This window comes from Gouania willdenowi, chromosome 5 (assembly GCF_900634775.1).
Source record: "Gouania willdenowi chromosome 5, fGouWil2.1, whole genome shotgun sequence".
NCBI classification, from domain to species: domain Eukaryota; kingdom Metazoa; phylum Chordata; class Actinopteri; order Blenniiformes; family Gobiesocidae; genus Gouania; species Gouania willdenowi.
In genome coordinates this window covers 15,312,346-15,324,711 of record NC_041048.1, presented here as the reverse complement: position 1 = coordinate 15,324,711, position 12,366 = coordinate 15,312,346, and the positions used below count along the sequence as shown (strand labels likewise).

Genomic DNA, 12,366 nt, shown 5'->3' with positions numbered 1-12,366 from the left:
TAGCAATTCTTATTATATCATTAGTCTTAGTAACCAGCACTCATTATTGTTTATTCCATTTGGGGAGAAACATGAACAACGTGAACATCATGTACAGCACCATCGCAACCTGGCAATAAAGAGTTGCATGAGTGTGAATCCTGTCTTTCTCATTGTTCTGGCCAGACAACCTGGAGAGATTGAAGAATTTGAATTATCCTAATTACAGTGATCTGAGGTCACAAGTTTGGGGCTCCTTCCTGACACCTCCTTTACAGAACTGGTGCTAAAGTTGATCAGTAATGAAGCAAAAATAATTGTCCATATGATATTGAATCAGGTTGCCTTATCCACACAAACTGTTTAAATCCCTAGGTTTTTTTTAACCCTCCTATTATCCTTGGGGTCAAATTGACCCTATTCAATAATAGTTGACTTTTTTTGCTTCATATTTCATGACTTTTCCTAATTTGATGGGTACAATTGATTAAGCATAAAATTGCATGATGATATTTTTTTCAATATTCTGAACACACATTGCATGCATTGGTGTTCCTCTGGGGTCAGTTTCCCAAGCTGTTTTAGCTGTGTAGAGGAGGACCTTGACATTGAAGCATTCTCATTAGTGTTCACCCTACAGCAAACACAATTAGAAAAAAATGTCAAGATACACCAACTCTAAAACTGAAGGTTTTACCTGATGGTGGCGCTAGAGCACGGGTCAAGGTTTCATTATCAAGGGTTATTTATGTATTGAACAAATAAAGTGCCTGACATAAAATCTTGGTCAATCATTTTCTGAGAAACATTTTCTGGTGGCAAATATGCCCTGGGTCAGATTGACCCCAAGGTTCAAATGTGTTTTGATGATAATAGGAGAGTTATTATAATGGATAATAAGCCCACAGACTGCACATTATCCAAAATGTATGATATCTCAATCATATCATTCAAAAAATGGATCTAGAGGAAAAAAAACACACTTAATTGGGTTTTATTTTCAAGATTAAAACAGATGTAATATCTATAGCACAAAGAGCGCAATGTTCTGTTCTGTCCTAGAAACAAGCTGCCCGAGAAACACACTCACACTTCTGTTGCACAACTTGGCCCAGTAAAACGCTGCTGATTAATAATGCAGCAAAATTGCTGGGTGTCACATGCGAGTGTGACGTCACCTTACCAATCTCATCTGCTGAGTCCCAGTGACGTGCTGCAGAACCTTCTCCAGCTCCTTCTCAATGCGTCCTGCCCAGTGAATCATTCTGGAAGGGAAAAAAAGGAACACATTTAACCTGGAACCAGTGACATCATCAATAAGCTTGTCTTCACTGTATTTATAATTGTGTTATACCATCACGGCATTTGTGTAACTGGTTTATTTATCGTTTCTGAGCACTGGTTTTTCTGTTGGCCATCTGCTTCCACCATCCCAGATGTGGTTTTTGACATCCCTGTCCCATCTCTGCAAAATGTTTGGCTTGTTCATCATCAGCACCTTTAGTTACCATCCCACCGTGCATATGGAAACAAATGTGTTGGCTCAACAGGAAACAGTGACTCTGTGATACAAACCGCTGAGGTTGGGCAGAAGTGCTATCTAAGCAGGAGCAGATCTCACAGCCATGTTGGGAATTAAGGCTTGAAACAGTTGCATCTCATCACTGTCTTTCTACCAGCAAGAAGCAAATGACTTAATCCAGGGGTGTCAAACTCATTTTAGCTCAGGGGCCAAATACGGAGCAGTTTGATCTCAAGTGATTTCAACATGATTGTGCCCTAGTTTGCACTTCTATGTATACATAAAATACCAAATATGTAAAAAACCGACAATATCCAGGCAATAAGTGACAGATGTCAGTCCCAAAAGGATTACATTTTTTTTAATTTTGTGAAAAATGAATATTTAATTAAGAGAAATATTATGTCAATTTGAGGAAAATTTAAGAATTTTGTAAGAATTTTTAGGTTTTTTCAACAGTTAAACATAAAAAAAATAACTGTAATCATGTGATATAAGCACCAGGAGAGTTGAGTTTCATTTACACGATAATTCATGTTTTCTCTAATTTTTACTTTTTCCTGCCCCCAAGCCATGAGTTTGACACATGTGACTTAAAGGATCCAGATTTTTACTTTAAAGGTCACATGTCATGCTATTTTTCACCCATCTCCATTTGTTCTAAGAACCCCAAAAACATAGCATTTGAGGTTTATTTTCCCAAACACGCCTGTTTTTCAGAGTTTTAGCCTCTGAAAAGTCACTTTCTGAGCAACTCTACACAAACAGGCTGATTTGCATCCTTCTCATGCATATTCATGAGTGGGCGTGTCTACAGACAGGACACTGAGTTCCTCCCCCCTGCACGGTGACGTAGGGCCAGAGGACGGCCCGCCCTCCTCCCACCCACTCTGTAGCCGAGCTCATGCTGCTTTATAAACATGAGACAGTGCGTGGGGGCGGGGCGTTCGCCGGTACATACATAGCACTGCGCGAAGGATGATGAAAAGCTCATCTTCGTGGGCGTGTCTGATTACATGTCAATCACGACAGAGAGTTTCCTGGAGGTGCGGCTTCTCCAGCTCAGTGCCGTCTTAAATTCGTCATCAAAGTGGGAACGCGTCATCAAATTGGAGTGAGGTGTTTGGGCTCACCCTGCAGAAAGAAAGGAGAAAATCACCCTCTAACTAATGATTGAGGGAATCAATGAAAAAAAAAACATTTCGAGCATGTGTATGAAGCCCTAATAGTACTTTTATCATGTTTAAAGCACAGAAAAGTCGGTTTAGCGTAACATGGGCCCTTTAAAGAGTATTTAAACCCCTGCTTTCTCCTGACCTGCCACGAGGAGGGATATTTTAAAAAATGCCTTGATTATGGGCGGGGCTCCAGGAGCAATTAAGACACGCCCAGTCTATACTATGAAATCCCCAAAGAACAATCTATTTCATGTTACCTCGCTACTCATTACTCACTATACCTCTATTAACTCTTCTCTCAATCCAACCTATTCACCACAGATTGTAGAGCCCACAGGTGCTAGTTTTTATAAAAGAGGCGGGGCTAACAGTGCTTGTTTGTGATGGTCCCAAAACATCACATGATCTTGTTCTCAGCCAATAGCAACAATCAATTGTAATAACCTGATTTCAACCCATAGAGGACAGTCACTCGTACATTTTACAATAAAACATGACAAATTGAAATACGTCACACCCAAATATACTTTTAATCAGCAGAGAAAAAAAAAGTGGTTTAGGGGTTTAAATACTCTTCAAGCAACAGCAGTAGCCAACAAGCCAAACATTAATCACGAAAAATAATCCAGTTAATACAAATTTCTTCTTTAAAAGAAAAAGAGAAACATTTCAAAAGCTCATCCCTCCGCTATCAGATGAATAATATCTTTCATGTGTTCACCAGATGATCACTGATTCCAAGCCAACCTTTCCCTCTCAGCAGCCTGCAGATAGCTAATCACTAACAGCATCAACAGCATGACAACACAGTCGTTTGTCTTTTAATATAACGAAGGAGACAAATTTCATCGTTAAATGTCAGATCTGCTCAGTAGACAAGAGGGAAGACAGATTTATTAAATCGCACAAATCTGCAGAGCGGTGACAGCGCTCAGCGTGATTACCAAGCCAAAGCGAGCCTCATCAGGGGAGCAGCAGCACAGTAAACACGTAGGGCTAAAGTGTGCGAGCACAAGATTTTCTCAGGAACAAGGTTAGGAGTAAGCACTAAGGGCCTCTAAGGAAGAACAACAAGGTGCTGGTGTGCAAAAAAAGCAAGGACTGTGACACTTTACTGTGGCTATAGAGACACTAGCAGTGAGAGGCGACATCTCAGTTCCAGAGACAAGAAGGCTTCTTCTTCTACTGCACACACACGCATACATCTGTGACATCCATTCAGCTTTTTGACAGGATGTGCATTTAAAAGACCTTATGACATACTATCAACCCTTAGGCCATCAGCCAAAGGATAAAGAGTACTGATATATCCTACTAGAAGTACAAGTAAGTCATACATAAAGTACTCAAGTACAAGTAAAAAGTAGCTCAAATAAATAGTACTCAAAGCTAGTAGTTACTTTCATCCCCCCACATCTATTGTTGGTAATAAATCTTGCCACAGTTCCCTTGCATATAGTAATCATCTCATGTATAAACTTAAAAAGGAAAAGACCAAATGTTGCACAATTTAAACTTGATTTATTTTCCACAAAGGCATCTGTATAAAATAAAAGGTTTGTCAAAATGTACAATTTTCTTTTTAAATAAAATAACACCAATGAATTTAATTTAAAATTTAGGCTCTAAGTATTACCACATTTATTAACTTTAAAACTGAGAAAATAACCATCATTCAATGCTGTTTTGGCGCTGTGCATTACGTTTAATCTGACTGGACGGCTATGATGTGATGCATTTGATTGTTGTCTGGTCATTTCATTTTTTTGTGGTTTCACCATGTCCGTTGATCATTTTAGAACAAAAAAATAGTAATTTGTTCAGTAACGGTTGGGTGTAGAAATGTAACTAATTACTTACTTCTTTTAAAATGTACTTAAGTAAAAATTACTGATTTAGAAAAGTACTCAATTACAGTAATGTGAGTACTTGCCATCGGATCCTGCACCAATTTCTTCTTTCAAGAACGTCATCGTGACACACGATGGAACCTTTAGGTAATATTAAATACATTCATACCGTTAGATAACTAGTTCACCCATCTGAGGTGGGCCAGATTTCATGCAGACATGCAGCATAAGTCTATCGAGGACACCAGTTTTTAAATCTAGAACCAAAATTCATATCGCAATATTTTTTCTCAGAATAGCGACATGTGATATAAATCTTGATAATTTTATTTCAAATCAAGTCCGACCAAAAAGACAATTCTGGGTTAAAGTTGATGATCCAAAAGCCACACTTGCAAACAAAGAGCTGCACAAAATGTGCCACTTTAGTCTTTTTGTCCTCTAAGGGACAGCACGTGTGAGTGAGTTCTATAGTGTGGCTTGTTTAGGGGAAGGTCTGCCTTAGAACGCACTCAGCAATCCATGAAACTGTGCTTTTTAGGCTGTTCTGAGAGGTATTGAAAGCAGCGACTCCTAACAACAACATAACAAGTATTTCACATTAAAATAAGCTATAATATATATATCTATATTGTAATTTTGCATATCTCCAAAATAGAAAACTCCATATATCTTGATATATTGCCCAGCTCTATCTTAAGCAGCTCTGTAACAAAAAAAGAAACCTGTAAGTTCTACATCTAACCCCTGAACGTTTTAAATGTCTTTCAGCTCCAACACACGTGAACCTAATAACGTGTCATCATGGAGCGTTACAGAAGGCCCGACAACAAGCTACTTTTTACAACGAAGTGTTGTGATCAAGTGTAATACGAGTACTGCCACAATTGGCACCCTGTATCTAAATGTCAAGGGCAACAGGTTTCTTTCAATTAAAAAAGTCCTATATTAGATCTAACAAAGCATAATGATTCTTACATATATATATACACACACACACACACACTAGTATTATCATTAGCAAGTATTACAAATGTCTGTCTCTACATCGACCCCTAGAAACCTGCCATTTATTGTGTGCTTTGACTCCTCTCTATTAGAATGATCTATTCATCATTTGGAGCCACAGTGCGTTTCATCAGACTATACTTTAGGTAATCATCACTCCTCATTTGCATCAATAGGCCTCATGGCACAGTAACCACTTTAACTTTCTTAAATCACTTTTGCTTCAAATTGACCGTATTGCCTGGAAACCGATCATAAAAGCTGTAGTTTTAAAGATTCTCTCCTGCTTCTGACGCATCAGTTATGTGAATAAAATGTTTAATTTCGTCATATAACTGCTGTCACTATAAACATTTTAACGCATTTCACATTGTATTATTGTGGAATATCATTGAATATCGTCGGCTTACATGATACCAGTACAGTATTTAGAGTAATAGTTTTATATGAGCCTGTACCATGACAGCGAAGTTTAAGGTAAAAAAAAATAAAATAAAATAAAAAATCAACACCTTAGAAAAATTTGATACTTATGGTGAATTAAAAAATATATGATGGTAAGATAGGGATAAGCCATGTGACAAATATACTGTTCAGTACAAGCCAATAGAGACTATGATTCTAAGATTTGCAGCGTATAAGAGAAATGTGTGCAATCAGGTCAATGCCATGGATGAAATATTTAAGCGACAAAAGGAGTTTAGAAGTGTCTCAGGACACCTGACAAAGAAACACAACATTAACAATCATATAAATATACAACATAATTTCTCCAGAGCAATACTTTGTGTTTCAAAAGCTGTTCTCAGGTCTGAGCAACAAGCTAAGCTAGCCTAATGCATCGGCCACTCCCAGGGGCTTCGGAGACTTCCAGGTCAACAATGATAAAATTGAGTTAATGGCTTAATAACAAGATTTATTTCAGGCATGATGAAAGTTTTGTCCATCTTTTCCTAAAGCCAGATTAGTTTTGGTGTTACATTCACGTGTTTAAAGGTGTGGTGACTTCCCACATTAAAATAACAGTGGCATCACTTATTCCAGTTTATTTATAAAGAACGTTTAAACACAAAGTTTGACCAAAGTGCTGTACAATAAAACATAGGAGGGATTATGGGTTAAAGAAAAAAACAACTAGTTTTTAACTAACATAAAATGTTGGACTGTTGTTGGATTGCAGGATAGAAACCAGTAAAACTGTGCCATGTAGGAGTACTTATTGTTGTAGTCGAGTCAACTACTGAAAGATTCTAAGATAAATAGTAACAGTTTCAATATTTAAAAACACCCGATTGACCCTCAAGTCACGTAAAAACCCATCTCTTTCAATCCACCCACCCTCTGTAAATGATCATCCTAATATCACTTTCATTGCCTTTCTTTTCTCTGTATTTACTGTTTTTAATGTATTGCACTGTTTTTATCACTCTGTTTTTATTGTAAAGTGTCCTTGGGTGGCCTGAAAGGTGCTTTTAAATAAAATGAATTATGATTATTATTAAAAGGGTGACAGGTGGATTGCCACAATGACCATTTCTTAATCATTAAACAGATGTCTGTATTTCTTCATTGAACAATTAACTGCTAAAACGCATCCTGAGTAATTCTTCGTCCAAGAGATCCAAGCTCAGTTCTGCCTTATTGGAGTTAATAGTGTACAGTATATCTGGTCAACCACGGCGCTTGGAGTGACAGCAGGCACTCTTAAAAGGTTCTGTGGCCACATAAAGAAAATAGTTTCACTTCCAGTAACGTTTGGGATTGTGCTTCTCATTATGGCAACAAAACTCCTCACAAACTTTTTCTACTTGTGATTTTTGAAACATTGTGTGAGCCTATTTATTTACTTTCCTTGAACAATGAAACCAATGTTCTCAAATAAAGAAATATAGGCTCTATATGTTCGAACAAATAAGGCAAAGTTAAAGGGGATGTCGGCCGTTCAGTATTACTATTTTTGTCTAGGTTAATAAATTGATTAGTGTACCCTCATTCTTTGTGCGTTTTTCTTCATAAGACAATTTCTAATGATCTTTAATTTCTAATTTGTGAACACATTCTGAGGAGCACTTAGAACACCTGATGGCTCGGCACATGAAAGGTGACCGATGCTCCAAGTCTCCAAAACCTTTCCATGTCGTCGACTATTATTATCAATGAAACAATTTTCTGTGACTTATCCTTTTCAAACATTACAAAAAAAAAGAAAAGAAATGCACCGAAATGAATTTTCTTCCTATATGGTGTTTATATCGTCACATGACACGGCTCTCAACAAATTGTGTGCACAAAAGCATCTATTTAGTTTTGAAATCATTTCACCTGCATTTGACTGAAATATTCTGCATTTCCTTATTTTAACAACATTAAACATTCATTTAAAAAACATAGAGGTGAGGAATTAAAGGTCATAAACAGTAAATACCAAAAACACTGGGTGATTTATGCTGTTTTAGGAGCAGTTTAACTCAGGGGTGAGAGCAAATTACCCAAATCACTTTTCTTTTTACAGCTTGTGTAATCAAATCAATGGTCCAGTTAATTGTAGCTTTGAGTCAGTGACTGTGATAAAGGATAACTGGTTTATTTTATCTTTGAAAGTCACCTTGGCAATTAGGCAAATATTGTTTTTTTTTACCAACCAAAAAAAAAAAAAAAGGGAGAGCAATGATATATATAGTATAATATATTATGGGAGAACAGTCCTGTCTGATCAGTATTACTCCTTGTAGGTACACACGCCCTTTAGTGCGCATGTAAAAATGCACAAAGAAACCCAATTAATCTATGATAACATTTTTGAGAACTTAATTTCTGTGGTTGGGATAAATCTAAAGGGCGCACACAGGACACAGGTGGTGAATTGTTGCGCCCTTCACGGTGAACCAGTCTGGTGGTGAGCCACCTTCACTGGATGAGAGAGTCAATGTCAGGGGAAAGGGTTACAACAGGTGCACAGCGTGACACAGCTGGATGCTTTGCTTCCAATTCATAGTTAAATCATTGCAGTTCGCCCATATATAGTAGGTGATAGTATACATCATTCCATTTTTACACCGGGGTCACTAACGATCACATGATCGCTGCTAAACCCAGCAGTAAAAACGACCCCATATGTTGTGTTGACAGGATGATAGCCAAGTTTATATTTTTATTCATAAAAATAAATAAATTAAACGCGCATTGCTGGAAAAAACGCTGTGTTTTTTTTTTTTTTTTTTACTTGATCCAACTCAGAGTTAGAAAAAACAAGCACCGGCCGCTTTACGCATCCGCGTCACAGGTAAAGCCAACATGATGCGATGATGCTGTGTTAAAAACAATGACCAGGATCAGATACGGAAGCAGTGGAGCGGTTTTGTTCCAAAGGTAACAAAACAAACAGCGCCCTGTCTGTGTGTCTGTCTGTCTGTCGGAGAACACCTGTCCCAGTTCTGCGCTCCGTATCCCAGCTCCATCCCCCGTCCCCCCCGACCCACAGAACCCAGCCTAAGGTACTTACGTGTAGTGCTGAGGGAAAAGGTGAGTCCCGGCTGACGGCGTGGAGACGCAGATGAGAAGAAGAGTTTGTATTGTGAGGACACAGAGGAAACCACACGACTGCGCGCAGATCGCCATTTTCCATTAAATATTCAAGAAACTGGGATAAATAAAAGAAGCACCGGAAGGACTTGTGTGTCTCTCTCACTGAGCTAAGAATAACCGAGCTTCCAAAGGGAAAGTGAGTGATGGTCGGCGGACACTTGAGTCAGCAGTGAAATCTGTCTCATGGACGCGCACGGAGGAGAGGCTTTGGCAGCTGGACTCAGGATCAGGATCAGGATCAGGACGATGCTCCTGTATGTCTGTGTTCCCACGCGCTGTCCTCCCTCCTGCTTCACCCTATAACGCACATTTGCTCCTTCCTTCTGACAGCGTATCCAATGTAACGACCACAAGAAGTAAAGCTGCACGTGACCAGACCGACGGTACTTCTGTCCTTGATTTCAAAATAAAACGCACTATCCTTTAAAATGCAGCACCAAAATAAGACATTCACTGCTCCGCATCATCCATACAGTTGATGGCGATAATGTTCCTTTAGAAATATTGATTATTGAAGAAAGAAAAAAAAAAAAAAGCGCAGTTTTACGCACAGTGTGTATGACTTAACCTTAACCTTCCATCTTCAGATTTTTATTTTGTGGAAACCAGAGCTGCTGTTTCCTGTCATAACTCAGCCTATCAGTGTCACTTGATTCAGCTGTTGGCACCAGTGGTCCTGCCTCCTTTTACAAACAGCCGATTTGCGTCCGCCAGACAGGCGGGGGCGCGCATCAGGCCTCCTCCTCCTCATCATCATGATGTCCTCTCTCCACATCCTGGAGGATCTAGAGCTGAAAGCAATCAGTGTTTTTTTGGGGGGAATTTATAGTGGAGGAGCCGTGTAGTTTAAACAGATATCGTAGTTATTAGCACATCTGGCCCAGTTGAGAGAGGTTAGGTATAAGGGAAGAAAGGAAGTTTCCCATGGATTTGCCTGCATGGGTGCACCATAAATACCTATATATCCATCAATAGATCTGGAAGATTTCATTGACTGTGTTTTCGTGTGTGCTACACCCTCCTCATGCACTATAGTTGGTTCTCACATCTTCTCACCTCACTTGGAAAGGTGCAGGAAATGTGACATATTAGCAGAGGTAAAAGTAACTTATGCCTGACTATGAAAATCTGTCTCACCTCGGATGGGTAAACTAATTATCTAATGGTGTGAATGTATCTAATATTACCCAAAGGTTCTGTTGTGTGTCACGATAGCATTCTTGAAAGGAGAAATTGGTGCAGGATCCGATGGCCTAACGGTTGAAAGTAATTCACATTACTGTATATTTCTAAATCAGTAATTTTACTTGTACTTAAGTACGTTTTGAAAGAAGTAAAGTAATTCATTACATTTCAACACCCCACCATTACTGAGAAATGTATATTTCTTTGTTTTAAATGATCGACATTGTGAAACTACAAAAAATGAAATGAACAGAATCAAATGCTTCACATCATAGCCGACCAATCAGATAAAACAATTTTCTGCGCAAAAACAGCATTAAATTCTGGTTAGTTTCTCCGTTTTCGGTCCATAAATGTAGCTATACTATCATTTATTTATTCAACCTTGTCTGCACATGCTGTCGAAGGTCAACACACTATATGTAGTGCAATCTTTTTGCAACAGCAATGCAGATTTTTTTTATTGCAATTGAATAAATGAACTTGTTCTATTGCATAACTGTGACCATCACCAGTCCTCCCTAAGGAAGGGTAAAAAAAAAAACACTTTATCAAAGGGAGAATATAAAAAGAGGGCAGTGTTACACTTATAGGTGAGGGAGAAGGGAACAGAGAAGAGGGATTCAGGGTAGGACAAATGGAGGGGTGGGGAAGAGACGACTGTTTTAAGGTGAGTGCAATGTGGTGTTACAGTTGTGCGTATTATGTAATCAGTTATTTTGAATTTAATCCATTGTTTTTCTTCTTTATTTTACATTTTGACAAATATTTCATATAGATGCCTTTGTAGAAAATAAATCAAGCTCCAATTGTGCAAGATTTGATCTCTTAGTTTTAAGTCTGTACATGAGATATTTACTGTATGCAAGAAAACCGTGGTAAATGTATTACCAAAATAAATGTTGAGTGTGAATGTAACCAGTTACTTTGACTTTCAGTACCATTTAATTGAGCTACTTTTTACTTGTACTTGAGTATTTTATGTATGAGGTACTTGTACACAATTTCAATCAAGTAGCAGTACTTCTACTTGAGTAGAATATATCGGTACTCTTTACATCTCTGCATATTAGCATCAAAACACATTTCATGCTGGTTCATCATTGCCAAACTCAATTTCAATCAAATTCAGATCACAAAAATGCACATCAATGCCAGACAAATGTGTTTCCCTTTCCAGCCTGCGTTTGGGTTCCTTCACGTGTTTCCAGTCAAAGCCCAGGTTGGGCAGACTTGGTTCTACTCAGCTGCCTCGAGGGAATTTTGCATCGCTTGGCTCATTTGTTGGGCGCACACAGACAGCAGGTTTAAAGCTCCGTTGTGCTTGGCTCCGTCAATCAGCAGGGGACACGCAGGTGTGCTGCTCCAGAGAGCCGTGCAGCAGTGGGCCGCAGGTTGCTGCACAGCTGCCCTCTCAAGGACACAATATGTGGCAGTTCTGCTAGAAAGGACACACTGCAGGACACATACCTGGGTGAAGAAGAAGAAGCTATCCGCAGGCTTCAAATTTTTAGTGCAAACAAATATCTAGACTTGTTTTTATTAGTGAAACACTACCAAAGACTTTAAGAGAATACATTAAGTTATTTGATTTCCTGTTTGGTGTTTGACAGTATGGTCAACAACAGGCTGCATGGTGGTTTATACTACATATTGTAGTTTTGTAGAAAAGTCACTTCTGATAAATTGTGTCTAGTGTTGTGGATTCACCCCACTCATTTTTGCAAACTAACAAACAGCTCACACACGGCCTTTGGGAATTGATCCGATACGAGGCGAAAGAAACTCACAACAAGAAAAGGATGCAGAGGAAATCACAGACTACTTTAAAGTATCCTCACATAATGTAAGACACCTCAAAATGTTATTGGTCTAAAAAAATGCTCAGATGATGGGTTCAAGCTAACATTTCTAGTCCTGTTTTTAAAACTAGTTTTACTTTATATTAAACTGGCTTTTTACGGTGTACAGTGAATACTCTTTTCGAACACTTACTTCTGTTTGTGTCACAATGCAGAAATGTGGTGGAGGACCCAAACGCAGAGACAGATTGAGACAG

The 12,366-nt window shown here is 38.6% G+C and overlaps 1 protein-coding gene across 3 annotated transcripts in view; it reads right to left on the bottom strand.

The window, feature by feature from the left end:
- Positions 1-9,462, bottom strand: part of cacna2d2a (calcium channel, voltage-dependent, alpha 2/delta subunit 2a) — a 236,788-nt gene extending 227,326 nt beyond the window's left edge. For 2 of the 3 annotated variants that reach the window (XM_028447748.1, XM_028447747.1), the window contains exons 1-2: positions 9,040-9,462; positions 1,163-1,244 (exon numbers count right to left, since the gene is read on the bottom strand). In XM_028447748.1, coding sequence (XP_028303549.1) covers positions 1,163-1,244; positions 9,040-9,155 — 198 coding nt within the window. In that variant the 5' untranslated portion in view covers positions 9,156-9,462. The remainder of the gene's footprint in view (positions 1-1,162; positions 1,245-9,039) is intronic. The other variant, XM_028447746.1, reaches the window with a different exon arrangement.
- Positions 9,463-12,366: the final 2,904 nt, after the last annotated feature.